This window comes from Eptatretus burgeri, chromosome 5 (genome assembly GCF_056783735.1).
Source record: "Eptatretus burgeri isolate ZD-2024b chromosome 5, Ebu_testis_v1, whole genome shotgun sequence".
NCBI lineage: Eukaryota > Metazoa > Chordata > Myxini > Myxiniformes > Myxinidae > Eptatretus > Eptatretus burgeri.
This window is the reverse complement of record NC_140965.1, coordinates 67,426,183-67,448,719: the sequence shown is the minus strand read 5'-3', so window position 1 is coordinate 67,448,719 and position 22,537 is coordinate 67,426,183. Positions and strand designations below refer to the sequence as shown.

General features: G+C 47.4%; 1 protein-coding gene across 7 annotated transcripts in view; it reads right to left on the bottom strand.

Moving 5' to 3' along the window:
- Window positions 1–22,537, bottom strand: part of RABGAP1 (RAB GTPase activating protein 1) — an 86,299-nt gene that overhangs the window by 61,382 nt on the left and 2,380 nt on the right. For 6 of the 7 annotated variants that reach the window (XM_085882239.1, XM_085882235.1, XM_085882237.1 and 3 more), the window contains exon 2: window positions 22,030–22,216. In XM_085882239.1, coding sequence (XP_085738365.1) covers window positions 22,030–22,152 — 123 coding nt within the window. In that variant the 5' untranslated portion in view covers window positions 22,153–22,216. Of the gene's footprint in view, window positions 1–22,029; window positions 22,217–22,355; window positions 22,377–22,537 lie in introns of those variants that run through there. The other variant, XM_085882234.1, reaches the window with a different exon arrangement.

Here is a 22,537-nt window from a genome sequence, read left to right as displayed (position 1 = left end):
CGATAACCTTGAAAATCTCTTAAACCAAGCTGAATTACAAAATTTAAGCTCCAGAATTGTGTTTAGAAACAGTCCCGACTCCTAAAAAAGTATTAATCTGTCCAATTCAGACATTTCGGACATTTCCGGGAGATGCATGTATGTGACGGTTCTGTGATTGCCAATCGTGTGCCAAGCGAGCCATTTCTTATGAACCATTTTGTTTGAGTGCTTAAGCCACTTGGTGAGTGCTCTCCAAGCTGCTTGGTTCTTTGTTTAAATAAAAGTACACGTGCTTTCAATCCAACATTGATTGGACTATGTTTCCACCTTTGTTGGGTCCCGCGGTGCTGTGTGGTGGGTGCCTCGGGAGAAGTTTCATCCTCTGAGATTTTATGTATTTTATGCATGTGTACATTTGCACGTGTAGTGCAGTAGATAGTAGAAAAATCGTGCAAATTATGATACAAGCATCAAATTTGGCATTTCTGTTCTACAGGGCTTTCTGATCAAATCTGCCTGATTGGCCATTTGAAAATCCAAATTTTGAAAGAAAAAAAAAAAATACTTCAAAAAAATTTGAAGTCACAGCTGGCTGAAATTCTTGAAGCACAAGTGAACATTCCAGACAGAGAACCAAGGGGAGATGCAGTCATCATTGATGGCTCAGCACTTATCAATGCCCTACCTCCACGCACTTCAAAGATATTTGATGACTATGCTAAAGAAGACATCATCCCAAAGGTGGAATCCTATGGTGCCAGGTACGAGAGGGTGGACGTAGTGTTTGATGTGTACAAGAAGTCAAGTCTCAAGTCCGAGGCAAGGTCGAAAAGGGGGCAAGGAATCAGAAGAAGAGTGACAGGAACCAGTAAGACCCCAAGTAACTGGAGAATCTTTCTTCGAGATGACAGCAACAAGACTGAGCTGTTTCACTTCCTTGCGGAAAAGATGCGTGAAGCACAGATGACAAGCACAGTCATTGTCACAAAAGGAGAAGATGCCATTAGCAACACAAGGAAGTCACTGGATGCTGTGTCTCCATGTTGTCATGAAGAAGCTGACACTCGAATATTTGTACACGCCAGGGATGCAACGACGGATGGTAGCAAGTCCATTATCATTAAGGCTAATGACATGGACGTACTAGTCATAGCAATATCTGTACTGCCATCCTTACAGGAACTCGGTCTTGAGAACATGTGGATTGCCTTTGGCCAAGGAGCCAAGGCGCGATGGATTCCTGTCCATGAGGTAGTTTCTGCAATAGGGCCTGAGAAAGCCAGAGGGATACCATACTTCCATAAGTTCACTGGATGCGACGTCGACGTCGTGTCTGCCTTCCGCGGTAAAGGGAAGAAAACTGCATGGCAGACTTGGAACGTCTTTGATGATGCTTCTGAAACATTCACCAATCTCAGCCAGCATCCAACATTGATTCATGATCTTGACTTTTTTGATTTTTTTTTTTTCAAATTTTTCAAAATTTGGATTTTCAAATGGCCAATGAGGCAGATTTGATTAGAATCCCCTGGAGAACAAATGTGCCAAATTTGATCCTTGTATCATCATTTGCACGATTCCTCTCAAAAATTGTTGTTATCTGCCCCACTTGTGTGAGCGTGTATGTATATAAAGTGTATTACCACAACGGCACTTGGCACCGGTGTGTGTGTTATTGGTTATTGGTGGTTATCTCCATATATGGGTTTTAGAAGGTGGAACTGAGTCATCCAAGGTCTCAAACCATCCACCTTCATGTGTACGTGTTAGGGTGGTCCTTATTCCTCAACTTAGGATTTTCTAAGCTCCAACCCCCGGGATTCATTGGAATAGTCGAGAAAACTCTCCTGGTGAACTTTTTTTTTTTTTCCAATCGGACAACATTTACCCCTGCCTCACCGACCTTGAAGTTTCACCCTGAAAAAAAAAATTTAGTGGGGCGGTGACAAGAACGAGTAATACCCATTACACATGACACATGACACAAACACACAGATCAACGTATCACATCAAAAGAGACGATTGGACATTACAGGAGCGTTTTAAAGTTCAGCACAGGTCGATACGTCATTGTTCTAATGTCAGCCACCCCGAGAAACTGAGGCTAAACTTCAAGGTCGATGAGGGAGAGGTAAATGTTGTTGGAATTTGAAATAAAAACACCAGAAGAGTTTCCTCGACTATTCCAACGAATTCTGGGGGTTGGAGCTTAAAATAAATGAATTCGAAAATTTAGCCCCTAACGAAGGACCACCCTGATATATATATATATATATATATATATATATATACATATATATATATATATATATATATATACATATATATATATATATATATATATATATATATATATATATATATATATATGCACTCTGTATGTACGTTCAACACTGTGTATGTACCAAAGTTTGTTCAAGGTGTTTAATATATACAGTGCTCAGCATAAATGAGTCCACCCCGACAGATTTGTCAGAAAACCTTTAGTTTCCTTACAGAATCCACATTTTCTATGGTATACTATACTACAAAATACTTCCACAAATGTGGGCCATTGATTGCAAACAAGATTTATTAATTTGCACACACAAAAAAGGAATTTTCCTAACAAATTCATTAAAGACCATGTTGCAAAAATGAGTACACCCCAATGAAAGTCTTAGGAGCAAAGCTAAATTTTAGACTACAAAATTCTAATTAACAATAATTCAACCACAGGTGAGTCTAATTATTCATTAAACAGGTGTCCAGCAGACAGTTGACTATAAAAGGGTGTTACTTAAAGAAAACCCCTTCCCATTTCATGCTGTCAGCAATGGCACCACATGGAAGAGAAATGTCACAAGACCTGAGAAAGAAAATAATCTCTTTACACAAGGAAGGTGAAGGCTACAAGAAGATCAGCAAAGCTTTACTCATCAGTCAGAATACGGTAGCAAAAGTGATACAAAAATTTAACAAATATGGAACTGCAACCATCTCACAGAGACGTACAGGCCGTCCACGGAAGTTAACACCTTGGCAGGAGCGTCTTCTGATGAGAAGCGCTGAAGAAAATCGCCATGCAAGTTCTCTGCACTTCGCGAAAGAAGTAGAAAGTCAAACTGGGGTGACCATTTCCTGTGACACAATACGGCGTACACTGCAGAGGAATGGCATGCATGGGTGTCGTCCACGAAGGAAGCCTCTCCTAAAGCCCATGCACAAAAAAGCCCGCCGAAGAATTGCCAGGGCCCATGCTAAAAAAAGATGAAGACTACTGGGACTCTATACTCTGGAGTGATGAGACCAAGATAAATGTTTTTGGAACTGATGGCTTCAAAACTGTATGGCGTCACAAAGGTGAGGAGTACAAAGAAAAACTGCATGGTGCCTACAGTGAAACATGGTGGTGGCAGTGTCCTTATGTGGGGCTGCATGAGTGCTGCTGGTGCCGGGGAGCTGCATTTCATTGACGGTATCATGAATTCACAGATGCACTGCTCTCTATTGAAAGAGAAGATGCTACCATCACTCCGTGCCCTTGGTCGTCATGCACTTTTCCAACATGACAATGATCCAAAACACACATCTAAGGCCACTGTTGCATTTCTGAAGAACAGGGTCAAAGTGATTCAGTGGCCAAGTATGTCTCCTGATCTGAACCCAATCGAGCACCTATGGGGAATTCTGAAGAGACAAGTTGAGCATCACTCTCCATCCAGCATCCAGGCTCTAAAACAGGTCGTTCTTGAAGAATGGAAAAAGATAGATGTTGCAATACGTCGCCAACTTGTTCATTCCATGCCTAGAAGACTTGGTGCTGTCCTTCAAAATCATGGAGGTCTTACAAAATACTAGATGTAGGGTATTTTTTATACTAGATTTTTTTTTTGATAATATACTAGATAATACTAGATTTTTGTTGTGGGGTGTATTCATTTTTGCATGAACTAATTTGAGTAAAACTGAAGATTTTGTCATCTAAGTTATATTATTAACCTTACTTTCATGTTATGAGTTAAACAAATATTCTATAAAACACAGTTTTGTCAAAATTTTGGAAATTATTCTTGTGTTCATTGAGATATTGATTAAAATCTTACTTTTCAAAGAGGGTGTATTCATTTATGCTGAGCACTGTATATATCAGGGTGGTCCTTCGTTAGGGGGTAAATTTTCGAATTCATTTATTTTAAGCTTCAACCCCTGGAATTTGTTGGAATAGTCAAGAACACTCTTCTGGTGTTTTTATTTCAAATTCCAACAACATTTACCTCTCCCTCATCGACCTTGAAGTTTAGCCTCAGTTTATCAGGGCGGCTGACATTACAACGACGACGTATCGACCTGTGCTGAACTTTAAAACGCTCCTGTAATGTCCAATCGTCTCGTTTGATGTGATACGTCGATATGTGTGTTTGTGTAATGTGTAATTACTCGTTCTTCTCACCGCCCCCCTAACAATTTTTTTTTTCAGGGTGAAACTTCAAGGTCGATGAGGGAGGGGTAAATGTTGTCCGATTGGGAAAAAAAAGTTCACCAGGAGAGTTTTCTCGACTATTCCAATGAATCCCGGGGGTTGGAGCTTAGAAAATCCGAAGTTGAGGAACAAGGACCACCCTTGTGTGCGTGTGAGTGTGTGTGTGTATGTTATTTGTTATCTCCATATGTGGGTTTCAGAATTTGGTACAGAGTCCTTCCAGGTCTCCAACGACACACCTCCATTTTGGGAAGGCCGGTCACGAATCATGGACCAATGTGTGAAGTTTTGTTCTCAAAGTTTTGTTCCAAGGGCTCTTGAAGATAGTCACCAAACTCCGGACAACTTCCAGCTGCAGCTTGCTTGTAGTAATATTCACAGGGATGGATTTTAAGATCTCTGTGAGGTTCTTCATCACTATTTCCAATGCTTCAATGATCACTGGTACAATTTTTCAACTTCCAGGACCTTTTTCACTTTGTTTTTAAGATCTTGGTATTTATTCATTGTCTTTATCTGTCTGCATTGTTTATGCCAAATATCGCTGGGTACTGAAGCCTCAATTAGTGTGTGTGTGTGTGTGTGTGTGTGTGTGTGTGTGTGTGTGTGTGTGTGTGTGTGTGTGTGTGTGTGTGTGTGTGTGTGTGTGTGTGTGTGTGTGTGTGTGTGTGTGTGTGTGTGTGTGTTGTTGATCGGTATTTACATATCTGAGTTTCATAATGTGGAATTGAGTCCTCCCAGGGTGGGCTCAAAGTATCCACTTTCATTTTAGTAAGGGGTCATGATTCAGAGACCAAGCTGTGAAGTTTTCTGTTCTCAAAGTTTTGTGCTCCCTTCAGGATCGTCACTGAGCCCCGGACAGCTTCCAACTGTAGTTCGTTTGTCATAATATTCCCAGGGATGGTTTTTAACATCTGTGAGGTTCGTAGTCATCATTCATGTAGCTCCAACTATCATTGGTACAACTTTGGCCTTCTTCAGCTTTCAGGATCTTTTCACTTCATTCTTGAGGTCTTGGTATTTGGTCATTTTCTTGATTTCTGCATCGTTTAGTCCAAAATCACTGGTATCAGCACCTCAATTCGCAATGCTTTCTTCTCTTTTTTTTGTACCAAAGTATGATATATGTTCGCAATGCTTTGTTTTCGATGTTCACGTTCGATTGGATCATTAAATCATACGTGAGTGGTACTTCCACGTTTTCAGTGACTGCTTTTGGTTCATGTTAAAACAAATTTTCTGGAACTGGGATGTCAAAGTTTTTGCATATGTGCCAGCGGATTACATTATAAACTCTGTTGTGTCGTCGCATGTACAGCTGTTCTGACACGAGTTTTTTTTTTGTATTCGGTCAGTGAGTGCAGCATATCATTCTCTTTGCTAATGCCTTCACCTCCACCCTTCACCTTCCTCTCCCCCCCCCTACCCATCACTCTTTCTCTCCCCTCCTCACTCCTCCCTCCAAATAAAATGCAGCACTCTCCTCCTGCAACTCTATGTCTCTCCCTCTCTCCCTCCGTTTGGTGAGGCATCGCTCTCCCCACCTCCACCCCCTCCCTTGCTCTTTCCCCCTTCTAGCTTCACCTCCCTCCCCTCTCTCACCCTCCCCCTTAACACCCACATCAGCAAAGTGACGGATTGCATTTGCTAGTAAAAAATAAAAGAAAAAAAAAAACTTCTCATAATACTCGGCAGCTGGAGCTTCCCCTCGTGTCAAATTGGCATCTGCTGAGTACTGCTACTCAAATGGCGACTGCAGAACAATAGTCAGAGCTTGCTGGCAGCACTGGATATGCATAAGAGGAAAAGGTGACTTCAAAGAGAGGAATATACTGTTGTGGTTACCAGATTCGCAAACCACCATTCAGGTCCCTTAGGTGAGGTATCTCGGTAAGTGCATGTGTAGTTAGGCCCAAACCCGTTGTCTAGTGGGAATACATGTCATTTATACGTGCTGCGACTCTTCAGGATAGCCGTTTTTCTTTTACTATCTTTATTTTGGACCAACCGCCATGATCACAACCACAACATCAACCACCAACCACAACGCCGCTTCACCACAACCGCCATGACCTTTACCGTCGCAACTCGCCACCATCGCATCACCGTCATCTCGCGCCACTCATGGGCACCGATGCTGGACTCGTGTAGGGCGCACGTTGAACAGCGTGTACAAAATCCGTGATTTTCTGCTTCAAGAACAGGTCCAAAACGACACACGCCCACTTTTTGCCGTCCAATCGGTGAGCGAGGGGCGAATTGGCCCCGCCCCCAGGGCGATCGATATATGCAAATTTGTGGATCAAAAAGCCTTCACGCCCACTTTTTCTCGGGCCAATGGGGAGCGAGTTGAAAGGTCAAAGGGAGGGGGTCAAAGGCGAAGTTACGGGGGGATAAAAGGACGGTGTTCGTCAGTCAAAGGGGTCGTAAAAGTCGGAACGAAGGAGTCGCAAGAGGAACGAGAGAGTCAGCAGAACGGGAACGAGAAAGAGTCAGCAGAACGGAGGCGAAGGAGTCGGAACGAGGCGAAGGAGTCGGAACAGAGAGTCAAGACTTCGCGGGCGGTGGAGCTGCTCGTCGTGTGCGTTGAAGTCGGAACGGAGGGGACGAGCTGTGGAGAGGCGGCGACACCGGACGAGGGGGTGCTCGCGTCGTGCAAGGAGCTGCGCGCCCGAGGGAGGCCGGCAGCGCGACCTGGCCGAGGTGGAGACGCTCGTCGCACATAATAAAGATCCTCTATACCCCGAGCATCAGCAACCCCCTCCTGTTTCCCCCCGCGCTGAGATAGTGCGACCAAGGGGGCCCCGTTCCCACCCCCCTGCCAGGCACTGTCCACGAGGCCCGCGGGTTGCGGGGCCATCGCCGCTCCGCGTCTCATCACCAGACGGGTAGGCCCGACCAGGTCTCGGCCCCAGGCCTACCTCATTCTTGAGGGTATTTCTTTTCCTTGGTTTTGGGTATGTGTTGTCGGCGCCGTCTGTGAAGTAGAATTGTATAAGTGTTGCCGTGTGCTCGGTAGTCGGTATTAGCTCTGCACTGTGTTTTTCACTTTTATGTTTGCTTTTTGTGTAAATGGAATTGTGTTTTCTTTTTTTGTGTGCATTTGGTGGAATTGTATTTGTGTGCTTTCCGTTCGTCGCGAATAAATGTGCTTTATTGTTGAACTGTTCTCCCGCTTCGCTTCGTCTTTTCCCCCATTGAATCCCCATCTTGCTTCACGTAAAGGGTTGGTAGTGGGCTGAGTACGCCCGATAATTAATCGAACCGTCGAGGTCGACGATAACACCGCTCGGTTATTCTGATAGTACGGAACGGGTCGCTTAAGTGGCCCGTGTCCGAAGTCGACCTGCGGCGAGGTGCGATCGCCCGGTCTACCTCCGCGTGGGTACTTAGGGTAGGTCGAATTTGGCGAGCAACCCTATCCCACGCGGGGGCTGATTGGCTCGATCGCGGTGAGACCGAAAGGTCCACCCGTGACTGGTTCCCGGCGTTAGTCCGAGAGGGTCACGACTGGATTGTCCGTCCGGTGGGCGACGTGCCGCGATTCGAGTTACGTGGCCGTCAGCACGCCGGCGGGCGCGAAGACCGCAACACTGGTGTCAGGAGTGGGATACAAATTCATCGCCCTCCTCGCGGCACTGGTATCGGAGAACAGGAAAACGGGCTCTCCTGTCTCCGGCTAAATTTACGGGAATCGGTCCAGGGGTGAGAGAAGCGACCCCCGATTCCCTCCAAATTACGAGCGAGCAAATTAACCCTTCACGAGAAGCAAGATGGCGTCTCAAGGCGAGCGGGAGCCGGGGGTATTAGAAATGGATATGTGTAATAATGTAGGATCCATGGTCCAGGATGAAATCCCCGTGCAGGAAATGTTGATTGTGCAGGAACACGGACTCGCCCAACTAAACCCAGAACCTGAAATGGGTGCGGCAGCGGCCGCAGTGTATGACACCTCCCCCCCCCCTCTCCACCAAAACCCTTGCTAAAACGGTTCAGCTGAGTGCATCCAACATGGCCCAGCTATGCGCCATGCTGGCGGCAATGAACGAAAAGATGAATGCGAAAATGATCGAAAAAATGGATGCAAATACAAACGAAATGAAAGACATGAACAAGCAAATGAATGAAGTGAAAACGACGATGGATGCGAATACACAGCAAATAAACGGAATGGAAGCAAACATGAAAGAAGAAATGAAAAAGCTGCGGGGTGAGACGCAGAACATGGGCCGAAGCCTGCAGGCGGGCATGAAGGCCGTGACCGGGGAGATAAAAATGGCGACTCCACGTGTGGGAGCAAACGAGCTGGGTGGGGGTGCAACGGCTGACAGGCCCGCGGTGGAGGCGGGTAAAAAAAATCCGTGGAACGTGTTGGGCGAGGGTCGTGACGATGACCGAAAGGGAAAAATTAAATGGGGAGACCAAAACGTGTGAGACGAGACACGAGGTGACGACAACAGAAATAATAGTTGAGACAAGGGAGGTAAAGGGTGAAGAGTTGGCAGAGACACGGGAGATGGGAACGATAGAGGGAAGACTACACGATGAAGACGGGGCAAGTGACGCGCACGCACACACGGAGGTAGTGGAGGACAATGGGGGGTGAGGCTCGCGGAGCGTGTAGGGACCCGGTGCGAGCAGCGGGATGGCCTCCTCCAGGAACGAGGGGAGGGAGTATGCCCCCAAGGCGAGTCACGACCAGGTGAGTTCCGGTCGTGCTTTGCGAGGTTGAGGGGACGAGTGCTGTGGACGGGTGCACGGAGAGCTTGGGGTGTAGAGGCCCCGGAGACCCTTGGGGGGACACGAATCCCCAGTGTGGTTGTCCCGGTGTGTGTGGTGCAGGGTGTGAGTGCGTCCCCGTGTGTGGCAGCGACTCCGTGGGTAGGTGGTGTGGTGTGGATGGTGCCAGAGTGCGTGCTTCCCAGCACGCCGTGCGTGGGTGAGGCACCGTGTGTGAGTGAGGCCGTGTGTGTGAGTGAAACGGCCAGTATGAGTGAGGCACCACGTGTGAGTGGTGTGGTGGCGATGGTGCCAGAGTGCGTGCTTCCCAGCACGCCGTGTGTGGATGAGGAACCGTGTGTGAGAGAGGCCGTGTGTGTGGATGAAACGGCCAGTATGAATGAGGCACCACGTGTGAGTGGTGTGGTGGCGATGTTGCTGGAGTACGTGCTTCCCAGCACGCCGTGTGTGGATGAGGCACGAAGTGTGGATGAGGAACCGCGGTTGAGTGCCCCCGCGTGTGTGAGTGAGGCACGAGTGAATGGAGCACCACGTGTGAGTGGTATGGGTTGTGCAAGGGAGACCGTGTGTGTGAGAGAGCGGTATGAGAGGGAGATGTCGGTTGGCATGCGGGAGCACGCAGCCGCGTCTCCCGGTGTGAGTTTAATGGTGTGGACTGTGTGCGTCGTGACACGCGGGTGTGCGTGGGTTGAATGGAGACGGAGACGGCGACATGAGAAGAGAGAAAGCCGAGTAGCGGCTGTGGTTGTTTCGAGGACCGTGCCGGGTTCACCCAGCAGTGAGCACGCGGTTCGTGCTGTGCAACGCACGAGACCACCACGTGCTCGCTTGCGAGAGTGAAGTCCCGGTCCGGAAACGCACGCGGTGGATTTGCCGATCCCGCGGACGGACAAAGTTTAGGCAGGTAAATGGATTTGGACCGGACGGGTTCTCCACGCGATCGTGTGTGTTAAGCTCCAACGGGCAAAGCACGTGTTCGCGTGGGGAACCCCTCGAGACGTGTGGCTTGTGTTTTTTTTTTATGCGCACGGTGACGTCATGGCTGCACGTGGGGTTGGAATCCGGCAGGAGGGGTATCTCTGCCGGATGGTCCCGTCCAAGGAGGGACGAGGAACACGTGCAGCTGCATAACGTCACGGACAGGTGCAAAGTGCGTGAGCTCTGAGTTGCCGCGCAGGTGCTGCGCATGAAAAAAAAAAGGAAAAAGCAAGCCTCACTTTCGGGTGTACAGGATTCCTGGGAAAGGGGTGAAAGACCCCCTAACCTGGGCACAGGATGAAAACTAGTTAGGGGGAAGGGTTAGCTTAGTTAGACCGACTTCATGGGGCAGGGGTAAGTCCTCATGGAGTCCGTGGAATGGATTAGGTAGAGGGATTGTAGCCAGATTTAGGTTGGGAAATAAAATGAATTTTTGAGTTAGGAGACAGAGACAGACTGGTGAGTGTGTAGCGGGGACGTAGTTTAGCTACGTAGTGTTAAAAGGAACGTGCTACTAGTTTAAGGGACGACGTGGGAGCACGAGTTAGTTAGGGGATGCAGTTAGGAGGATGGCAGAGTTCAGCGGTGTGTGTGTTGAAGAGTTGGTGAGTTGTGAGGTGAGTACTTGGTGAGTGAGTGAGGCCAGCGGGTCTGTGTGTGTGGAGTGAATGGGGAATGCATGGTGCGATGAGTGATTGGGGGGAGGAGTGACTCCCGCCCAAGGGACCCCGGGGTCAGAGTAAAGTGAGTTAGCTGGGTTAGTCAAATTGAAAAATGGAGGTCGTTTTGCTGTTGGTGGGGATGTAGGCTCGAGACCCATTTGGAGGGGTGCAGGAGCCCTGTTGACGGGCTTGGGAGCGTGGCTGAGAAAGGTGAGTATCGCTGAGTGGGTACCCCGGGCACCAGGCTAGTCGGCCGCGGTAGGCCATGGGCCCATGGGGGGCCGGGATAGAGTAGTGGGCACGGGTGCGCCTGCTTGGTGCGGGGGCCCGGGGCGCCATTAGCCGCGTGGGCAGTGCAGTGGGCACGGGTGACCCTCGGAAAGGGGCCCGGGAGGCCGGCGTGCCACGTGTGCGGCCCAGGGGAGGTGCCATGGGGGCACTCCCGGTGTTAGGGAGCTGGTAGGCTCGGAGGCAGTGTAGTGCCCGGGGGTGCCATAGCGGGAGATTCGGCAGAGGGTCGTGCCTGCCAAAGGGAGCCACGTGTCCCAGCCAGGAGACCGTGTGAGGGCACGGAGAGAAAATTGGGGGGCGAAGCCCGAAATTGTGAGGACACCAACACAGGCGACGGGAATCTGGGTTGTTAGAACCAATAGTTTAAGCGAGAGGCGCTTGTTGAAGCCCCGGGGTAGTTTAACAGTTAAATGGATAGGGTAGATTAGGAAGTGTACCCCTCCGCACCATCCATCCCCTCGCTGTCGTTGTGGGCCGCTGGACCCACTTTGGTTAAGATCGCCGAACTCTGGGGAGGCCATTCTGAGGCTTCGTTGGGCCTCGACACAGGACGTTAGCTCTCCCTTGTTCCCCTCCGGGAAGGGAACGTAGGGGTTGGGAGTAGGCTAGGTGACAGAATAGGTTAGCCGAACAAGGACGATAAAGGGGGTTAGGGGACGATTCATAGTGGGGAAGTAAAAATAAAAACAACAAAAAAATAAGTTGGGGCTAAATTGGTTTTTCACAAATTAAGGGAGTGGGTATGTACAGTGACAGGCAAAGGCGATAGGTTGGGAGGGAGACGGGTAGGTAGGTCCGAGCCCGCCTTCCAAGTGGCCAGCACCACCGCACTCCCTCCACCAACTTCCACTGACGGCAAAAGCTGGCCAGCTTCATCTGCTGGCTGTGTTACTGCAAGGCCTGTGCCGGCCAGTTCATCTGCTGGCTGTTTTTCTTCGAGGCCTGTGCCAGCCAGTTCATCTGCCGGCTGTGTTTGCCTGCAACGGTCTTCTTCTGCGGGCTGTGTTTGCCTGCAGCGGCCTTCTTCTGCGGGCTGTGTTTGCCTGCTGCCTTTGCCATGCCATGCCCACTGCCCCTGTTCACCAGCCCCGTTCAATTTTTGCTTTGCCCCCCCCCCTGTTCATTTCCATGTGCGCCAGGATCTGAAAGCAACAGTTTGCAAGCTGCGAGAACTGCCCTGTTGGCAGCTACAACACGGGCCTGCAGTGGCGGCCCGTGCACCGTGTTTGTGTCCATGCATCCATTCGTTGTGCTCATTGCGTGTGCCACTTGAGCTGGCACGGAGACTGCGTTTGTGCAGCCCATGCACCGTCAGGCTCACTGCATTCAGTTCAAACCGTTCATGCATCCATTCGTTGTGCTCATTGCGTGTGCCACTTGAGCTGGCACGGAGACTACGTTTGTGCAGCCCATGCACCGTTGTGGTTCACTGCGTTCAGTTCAAAAGGGAAGGCCTTGGACTGCGTGTGAGCAGCCAGCCACGTTCCCTGTCACCTGCATTGTTTGAGCCAGAGACTGCATGTGGGCAGCCTGGCTCCCTGCTAACTGCTTTTCTTTTGCAGAGTTCAGTGATCCTGGGCCATGGTTTAGTGTAAAATTTGTAAGTTAAGGTAAGATGTACTGTACATATGAGTGCGCCCCCGGCATGTATGTCTTAGCGCCGGCAATTTTATTTAAGTCGTCCGTGTGAGTGAGTTTGTTTAGATAGTTACGCAGCCCTCAGGTTATTTATTTTGGGGACACGAATACCATGAATGTCGCACTCAGGGATCCGTAGGTAAAATGTACTAGAGGAAAACTACACATGATTGCACACGAAAATTTGACGACTCGGGACGAGTCTGTAAAAAGGGAAGGGGGTAGTGTTGTGGTTACCAGATTCGCAAACCACCATTCAGGTCCCTTAGGTGAGGTATCTCGGTAAGTGCATGTAGTTAGTTAGGCCCAAACCCGTTGTCTTGGGAATACATGTCATTTATACGAGCTGCGATCAGGATAGCCGCTTTTCTTTTACTATCTTTATTTTGGACCAATCGCCACCATCACAACCAACAACAACCACCACCATTGCCGCTTCACCACAACCGCCATGACCTTTACCGTCTGCACCATCGCATCACCGTCATCTCGCGCCACTCATGGGCACCGATGCTGGACTCGTGTAGGGCGCACGTTGAACAGCGTGTACAAAATCCGTGATTTTGTACACGCTGTTCAACGTGCGCCCTACACGAGTCCAGCATCGGTGCCCATGAGTGGCGCGAGATGACGGTGATGCGATGGTGGCGAGTTGTGACGGTAAAGGTCATGGCGGTTGTGGTGAAGCGGCGTTGTGGTTGGTGGTTGTTGTTGTGGTTGTGATGGTGGCGATTGGTCCAAAATAAAGATAGTAAAAGAAAAACGGCTATCCTGAAGAGTCGCAGCTCGTATAAATGACATGTATTCCCACTAGACAACGGGTTTGGGCCTAACTACACATGCACTTACCGAGATACCTCACCTAAGGGACCTGAATGGTGGTTTGCGAATCTGGTAACCACAACAATACATTATACAATCTCAATTTATTTAATTCCCCCAACGAACCAAGCTGTGTTTGCCATGCCCACCGTTCGTGCTGCGGAACCTCTGAAAACATCAAACATATCCGGGACCACCTCACAGCCTTTCACACGCCCACTCTCACACCGTGGGACTTTCTCAAACCACTTACGTATATGAGCCGTCTCGCAACCTTTCATACTCTCACATTTACATGCTGCCTCATGACCATTCAAAAAAAAAGGATGTCTCTTGGAGACACCGCAGCCGAATTTGCCATTCGTGCCAGGTGCACCGTTCATGCCGCACACGCTCTGAAGCACGCTGTGACACGCACCCTGGTACCCGTGGGAAAATATTAATCTGTATTGGTATATCCATGGTAACCTCAGACCCAGCTAAAGTTGGATATGTAACATGGCTTATTTGAGTTAACACCGACTCTGTGTCCTTTGATACAAGCATCTGAAGTACATCAGGTCATCACTTCACACCGACCAAACTAGTCAGATATGGGCCGTGGGATGCTGGGCGGTGTGTGGGCGCATCAAAAGTCAAAACCGCTGCTAAACTTAGCATGTAATATCTTGTACACCCTTAGACACCATGACTGTTAAGGGATAAACGAATGATACGAGTGCATCTGCACCGAAGAAACAAAGGAAAACTATTTAAATGAAGGTGAAATCTCTCTGGGAAATTTCGTTCCTTTTACACGTTCTCAGCAACAGTGCAAATTCTCAGAACACAACAACTGGATTAAACAAGGAATTACTGCAAATTCCTGAACACAAAAAAGTTATGGTGTCAGGTCAGGTCAGATCTGTGACCTGCGACAGGTACCATGTAAACCTGAACTAACCTGTTCCATGGTCGGGTTGTCGGCGACTAAACCGTCTCCCCCACCAGGTTTTATGGTGAGGAGGGTGTTTGGACATGGACACCCAGCAGGATTAAAAACAAAACCTGTCAAAGGGCGGAGGAACTCCTTGTGAGCCAACGGCCATCCATATCTAGTGCCCAGCTGTGTCTGCGGACATCCTCCTGCAGTTGGGTTACTTTTTTATTAGGAGGTTGGTGGCAGGATTTGCACTCCGGCCACTGTAAAACCCTTCATTCCGCAAAAAACAAAAAAAACGCAAAAAAAATCTGAAAACCCACTCCGTGGGAGTACCTCCTGTGCAGCTTCCCTTCGCAGGGCAGCTCACCGGATGACGGGAATGGGGCAAAGCATTCGGGACCCCCAATCTTTGATGAAAGGAGGGAAACCACGGGGTAACCTCCCTGGATCAGATTGCGGGAGATTGTGTCGGAGTGGTGCTGAGGTATTGTCCACCAGACGGCGGTCTCTTTGGGTTAACCTGAGGCGGTCCCTTCGGGTGGTTGCCTGGAATGTCCTATCCCTAAGAGAGGATGATCACCTGTCTCTGTTATCATCTGAGCTAAAGCATTTGGACATCGGTATTGCAGCACTCTCTGAGGTTCAGAGACCGGATTGCGGTGAGATAATGGTGGGTGGTTACACCTACTATTGGTCTGGTCGCTCTGATGGTTACCATACTCAAGGAGTTGCTGTAGCTGTGTCCAATAAGCTGACACCAATGATAATTGAGGTAACACCGGTCAACGAACGTATTATGAGATTAAGGATTCGTCACTCCTTAGGTGTCATTTCCCTGGTCTCTGTCTATGCTCCGACTGAGGCGAGTGTCCTCACCGTGAAGGACACATTCTACGCCACGCTAGAGTCTGTGGTTGATCAGTGCGCCAGACGAGATACACTTCTAGTCTTGGGGGATTTCAATGCATCGACTGGAACCGATAGGGATGGTTATGAAACGTGTGTTGGTCCCCATGGGTCAGGAACAATGAATCAGAATAGCACTAAGTTCCTTGCATTTGCAAGAAGTCATGGACTTCGGGTGGCCGGTTCATGGTTTCAGCGCCCACAAGCTCATCGCTGGACTTGGTATTCCAACACTGGCGGTGTGGCAAAGGAGAGGGACCATGTCCTCATTGACGGTCGCTGGAGGATGATCCAAACTGCAGGGTCAACCGGAGTCCTCAGTTCCTCAATACTGACCACCGGCTTGTTGTAGCAACTCTAAAGCTGCACCTTAAATCCTGGAGAATGGTACCATCCCAGCCTAGGCTGGATGTTGGCAAGCTCAAGGATGAGGGAGTAACTGAGGAGTTTGCGAACAGGCTGAGTGGACATTTGGGGTGTCTGGGTGCTTTGGGGGGTCCTGAAGAGTTATGGATTACCTTCAAGACCACCACCCTTGATGTTGCCGGTAGATGTCTTGGAACTCACAGCAGGGCAAAGAAGAATTTTGTCTCTCAAGGCTGGTGGAAATGCTGCACTCGTGTCGTTGCATGCAGTTTTGTGCTCTGCCTGGAACACAGGCATGATCCCAACTGATTGGAAGAGGGGCCTTGTTGTCCCTCTCTGGAAAGGGAAGGGTGATCGCCAAGACTGCAACAACTACCGAGGAGTGACGCTGCTCTCAGTGCCGGGCAAGGTCTTTGCTCGGATAATTCTTGAGAGGGTTCGCCACCATCTGCTTGAGCACCAGCGTCCAGAGCAGTCAGGCTTTACACCAAAGAGGTCAACGATTGACCGTATCCTTGCTCTTCGTGTCCTCACCGAACGCAGACGAGAGTTTCGGCAGGGGCTGCTTGCAGCCTATGTTGATCTCTGTAAAGCGTTCGATTCAGTGAATCGGGATGCCCTCTGGAGGATTCTTGGTCTTCCTGGGGTGCCACCAAAACTGATCGATCTGATGTCTGAACTCTACTCTGGTACTGACAGTGCTGTGAAGTGTGGTGGTACCATCTCTGACTTATTTCCAGTTGTTACTGGAGTTCGTCAGGGGTGTGTACTGGCCCCCACACTTTTCAGCACCTGTATGGACTGGATTTTAGGGAGGATGTCGGAAAGATCAAACTGCGGTGCATCGTTTGCGAATGTCAAGATCTCGGACCTTGATTTCGCAGATGATGCAGTCATCTTTGCGGAGACTTTAGATATCCTTTTGGGGGCCCTCGAGGTGCTGAATGAGGAGTCGGAGCCACTGGGATTGCGGGTTTCTTGGGTCAAAACTAAGATCCAGGCTTTCAATGACATCTTGGATGCTGCTGTCCTGTCTGTGTCTGTTTGTGGTGAGGATGTTGAGGTCGTGGAGAGATTCACTTACCTTGGTAGTGATATTCATGTCTCTGCTGGCTGTGAGTCAGAGGTCAATCGACGTCTGGGTCGGGACTGGGGAGTCATGGATTCACTGGATCATGGGGTGTGGCGCTGTTGGTACCTGTGCGGGAGGACCAAAGTCCGAGTCTTCAGGTCCTTGGTGCTTCCAGTCTTGCTCTATGGATGCGAGACTTGGACTCTGACCAAGGATCTGAGACGGAGACTTAATTCCTTTGGTACCAGGTCTCTTCAGAGAATCCGTGGCTATCACTGGTCAGATTTTGTGTCTAACGAGCAGTTGCTGAGAGAGACTCAGATGAGATTTGTTACCTGCATGGTCCGTGAGCGTCAGTTGCGGCTGTATGGACATGTGGCTCATTTTCCTGACGCTGATCCTGCTCACCAGATTCTCTCAGCGAGGGAGTCTCGTGAGTGGAGGAGGCCGATGGGCCGACCACGTGCCTCGTGGTTGCAGCAGGTTGACCAGCATTTCAGGGAGATGGGGATGGGCCTGGCATCTGCCTGGGGGAAGGCCAGACGGAGGCCCCTGGAGTACCAGTGGAAAGTGGACGCAGCGACGCGCTGTTCTGGCACATGCTCCCATACCTGACCTGACCTGACTGCAAATGACATTCAAAGTGGGAATAATGAAACAAATGGCGGTTAACACACCCTGCCACCCATGGGGCCATCCTAAAATGGCGGTTAACACACCCTGCCACCCATGGGGCCATCCTAAAATGGCGACAAGTGCTCGAACTACGTGGGAGGTAGGAATTAAAATGTTTTTTTTTTTTTTTCCTCCACCTGAATCTCAAAATTGTAGTTTTAGCTGAAAAATTGGCAGTTTTCAGGATCATGGATTTGTGGTGTGTTACCTGTATAAGCTTTGCTCGACATTATCATGGTGTTGATAATTCAATTAATGTTGGCAGTTAGCCGATATTGTAACTGCGATGTTGTGCATGAGCAAGCAAGCTAAGTTAATGTTGTGTGAAATAAATTTGTGAATTCTAAAGTTCAACAATTTTGTGCAATTCTAATTTTGTTTTTTTATACAATTAAATTTGTTAATCAGATGCATATAATCAGCAATATATCGGTCATCGCCCCCTGCTCTCTAAACATCAGTATCAGTATCGACCCTTGAAAAACCCATTTTGGTTGATCTCTAGTTTACCCACTATACCACCAAGCCACTATTACTATAATTGGTGGAGAGAACATTTGCCACTATTGACTTATTTTGAAAGCAAAATGATCAAATTAAAATATTAAAAGATAATTTATCATACCTGATTCGGTGGCATAATGGTTAGTGTCTGCTCTGAGTCTGGAAGATTGGTGGTTCAGACCCCTGCAGAGTCATAACAAAGACTTCAAATATGGTATGTGCTGCTTCCTTGCTCGACACTTGGCATTTAAAACGATAGAGCACGCCAAGGAACGCTGGGAAGGCAATGGCAAACCACCTAGTATAACCTTTGCCAAGAAACTGCTTTGGCAGCTCCAACATTTTCTTTAAAAAAATAAAAATAAATTAAAAAAAAAGAGTATGGTACATCAAAACCAAATCAAAAAGTTCTAATGACCAAGCTAAATAGCTTTCTGAGAGCAAGGAGAAAGAAAGGATAAATACAATGGAGGCATCAAACAAAAATGTCAATTATAGCTCAACATGGATTGGGGCAAAACGCCGGGAAAAGAAAGCAAACGAAATACGATCTCCTTCAGATCAGGTATGGGAGCATGCGCCGGAGCAGCACGTCGCTGTGTCCACTTTCCATCGGTACTCTAGGGACCTCAGTGTGACCAACCCACAGGCAGATGCCTGGCCCATCCCCATCTCCTTGAGATGCCGAGCAACCCGCTGCAATCACGAGGCACGTGGTCGGCCCATTGGCCTACTCCACTCACGAGGCTCCCTCACTGGGAGAATCTTGTGAACAGGATCAGCGTCAGGAAAACGAGCCACATGTCCATACAGCCGCAGATGACGCTCACGGACTATGCAGGTAACAAATCTCATTTGAGTCTCTCTCAGGACACAAAGTCCGACGAGCGATAACCAAGGATTCTCCGAACTCGACAAGTCTTAAAGTCAAACGTAGTTCTTTTTTGTGTAAAGTGATGGTGATTAGCAGCAAGAGGATCTTTTTAGACCAACCACCACTGCATTCTGGTGTACTCTTCAAAGAAACAAATGGAATCACCCAACAAGCTTGTGGTACAGACAATGGAACAAGTGCAATGGTTCACAGGACATGTAAAATTGTAAAACCTATCTGTTCCATGGATAGGCTGGAAAAAAAATGTTTACGTCAAGCCCTGGAATGGTTTATATATTGCAAGTTCACCTGTCTAAACATCATCAATCAATCAATTTATACATGAATTAGCACGATAATGTTCACACACAAACATCCTCGAAAAAGAATAGATACACGAAAAGCATGGCCCCTGATAAAAACATGCAGATGCACAGGATGCAGAGATTACACAGTGTATAAAATAGGATTAACTCGAGGGGGAGCACTCGGTAGAGTGCAAAACCTCCGCCGCCAATACTGCTGGGTCACTAAAGTGAACCTGATATCCTATTCATTGTAGGTCAAAACGGATCAGACTCTACTGAACCACGATTGAATAAACGAAACTAGATCAACGCGCAAGTAGAAATGCCCCAAAAAAAAAAGAAAAAAAAAATCGAAATTTTTTTGAAAAAAAAGTTGCAAAATTTGTTTTTTTTCTCTAACAAATTTATTTTGGGGGGGGGTTGGAAATCACTTAAAACGTGTAGAAATGCAAAAAAAAAATTCAAATATTTTTCAAATAAAATCAAAATTTTTTTGAAAAAAAAAGGTGCAAAATTTTCTAAGTTTTTTTTTTTAGACCAAGTCCAAAATCTAATGGCATGATCCTTGGACCATACCTAATCCCCCCACCAAGTTTCGTCGAAATCCGTCCAGGAGTTTTTCCATAATAATGTTCACAAACAAACAAACAAACAAACAAACAGACAGGGAGAAAGACAGAAAGAAAACAGTAACCTCCATCCATCTTCGATGGCGGAGGTTAACTCGAGGGGGAGCACTCGGGAGAGTGCAAAACCTCCGCCGCCAATACTGCTCGGTCACTCAAGTGAACCTTATATCTTATTCATTAAATAGGATGTCAACAGTGCTGGCAGAGTTATAGTTCTTTTCTCCATTTGGGGGGGGGGGGGTTGGAAATCACTCAAAACATGTAGAAATGCAAAAAAAAAAAATTTCTCACAATTTTGGGGGGGTTGGAAATCACTTAAAACATGTATAAATGCAAAAAAACAATTTTCGCTCCAAATTTTGGGGGGGGCAACAATTTTTTTTGGGGGGGGGGGGTTGGAAATCACTTAAAACATGTAGAAATGCAAAAAAAAAAACCATTTTCTCTAACAATTTTTTTTGGGGGGCGGGGAGGACCAAGTCAAAAATCTAATGGCATGATCCCTGGACCATACCTTACCCCCCCCCACCAAGTTTTGTCAAAGAGTTTTTCCGTAATACTGTTCACAAACAAACAAACAGAAAGGGGTGAAAACAGTAACCTCCGATCTTCGATGTCGGAGGTTAATAAACACAAACGTTCACAGAACAAACATTCTTGGTACAAAATCAACTTGTGGTGAAATTAGGTGTAAAAAAAAGTTATGGTGAAATTTAAACAACTTTGTCGTAACGTCCCAAAGGTCGGTTGGGTGTGCTTGTCGAGCACATGAGCCTTGCAACACACCTCAAAACATGGGTGGTTTGGGTAAACATGCACACAAGTACCAGTGCAGATAACTTTGACATAATCTTCATTCCTGGTACAAAACCAATTTGTTAAATGATATGTAACAAGAACGAAGTCGATGGCGCGCCATCACACATCCACACGCTTCCCACCTGAAGCAAAGTAGAAAGACGGCAAAATATTCCATCAGAAATGACCAAATATCAAATTTTGAGCTTAACATTTTTTTTTCTTGTTTTGACCCATGTGACCTGAAGTCCCCACCACCTGAGGAATGAACCAGGGGTTAGTTAAATCTCCCCACAAAAAAAATCATTACATATTTCATGCATCTCCCAGTGTTGATTGCATATACCAAGTTTCATTTAAAAATGTGCCCGAAATTCAAAATTTTTGGTATTTGATCTTTTGACCCCACTGCATGGGGCAGGGCCAAAACTGACACTGCTCCTGCACATTATTGCCTTGTGGTGATCATAACTACCAAGATCGGTGAATTTCTGCCCAACCATTTAGGAGGGGATGACGTTATTGATAGACACAGACACAGACAGATGACAATATCTCATAGATTTTTCAAAAAGCATGTGGATAAAATGTTATGGTTAGATTAGACAACTTTGTCAAACTGTCTCAAAGACCGATTGGGGCACAATTTATTAAAATTCATCTGGGTGCAACGAGGAGGCGGCGCACACACAACCGTCTTGTGGATGTACACCAAACACATCTACCAGTATAAAACACAGTGTGTATTTGTGTACTGTATTTGTCTGTCCCTCTTCATAAGGACGATTTAAGAAGGGTTTTAAAGGCCAATCTTTCAACATGGCTGTGTGTTCAATACGGTATATTTTAAAGGATAAAAAAACAACTCGAAAAACATTTTCCATAAAAGAGTAATTCCCTCTCGTCGATTGGTATTGTCAATGGTGACTTGCAAACCGAGCCTCAATGGTGGTGTACAGAAACTTCAAAAAAAATAAAATACAAGGCGCAGGAAGGTGAAATTCGCTGCAAGTGATGTGCAACACGTGCAGAGTAAAACGAGTGTTCACCAACATCAGTATTAGTAGGAAGTCTAATAAACAAAGATGATATAAGCACAGCTGATGCGAGGCCGAGGCTTTCGACTTTGGCACGCTCATGAGGCCGTACCGTTGAAAAGGAACGTTCCAGAAGATAAAGAAAATATGGTCACATTTGTACATCATGCTTTAAACAAACACTCTTTCTTGCTATGAATTGAAACATCATATCTTCAATTCTCCTTGAATATTTCAAATAAAATAATTCCAACCTGTCATTTTTGACAGGCTTTTATACCAGTTTGGTATAAAAGAGGAGAATTTAGAAATGAAAATCTAGCGATTCAATAATTTAGTGTCCATGGAAGACCCAGTGCCCACCTTGAGTGCCGGCTTCTCAGCGTCCTCTTCTTGTTCCACAACCACGACATAGTCATCACCGTTCAACGTGGACAGTGACTCAGATGAACCACTCACTTCACGAGTCGAAGCATGCTCCTCCATGGCTGATCACCAGCTTTCCTCGGTTTAGTTTATTTCACAAGATCTACAACCTGCGTTCAGACACCTGTAAAGAACCGTGGATCATTACACTTCACACGGAGAACATGCTTCAATTTCAAGAGTTGTACTAAGATGAAAACACCGGCAGCCCACGCATCTCCACTACTTCCCCCGTGTTGGAGATGAAAGTGACACGCGCACACCTTTGGGGGTTTCCTTCCCTTTGGTGTGCGCACGTTGTTCGTGGTGCTGGACTCAGCACGTCCTCTAATGACTAAAATCCAAGCTCTGAGCTTCACAAGTCTGGACAAACGTACAGGTCAGCTACCACTCAAATAGGATCTTTATCAGTTGGTGGACCTGTGACTTCTGAGTGGCATTACAA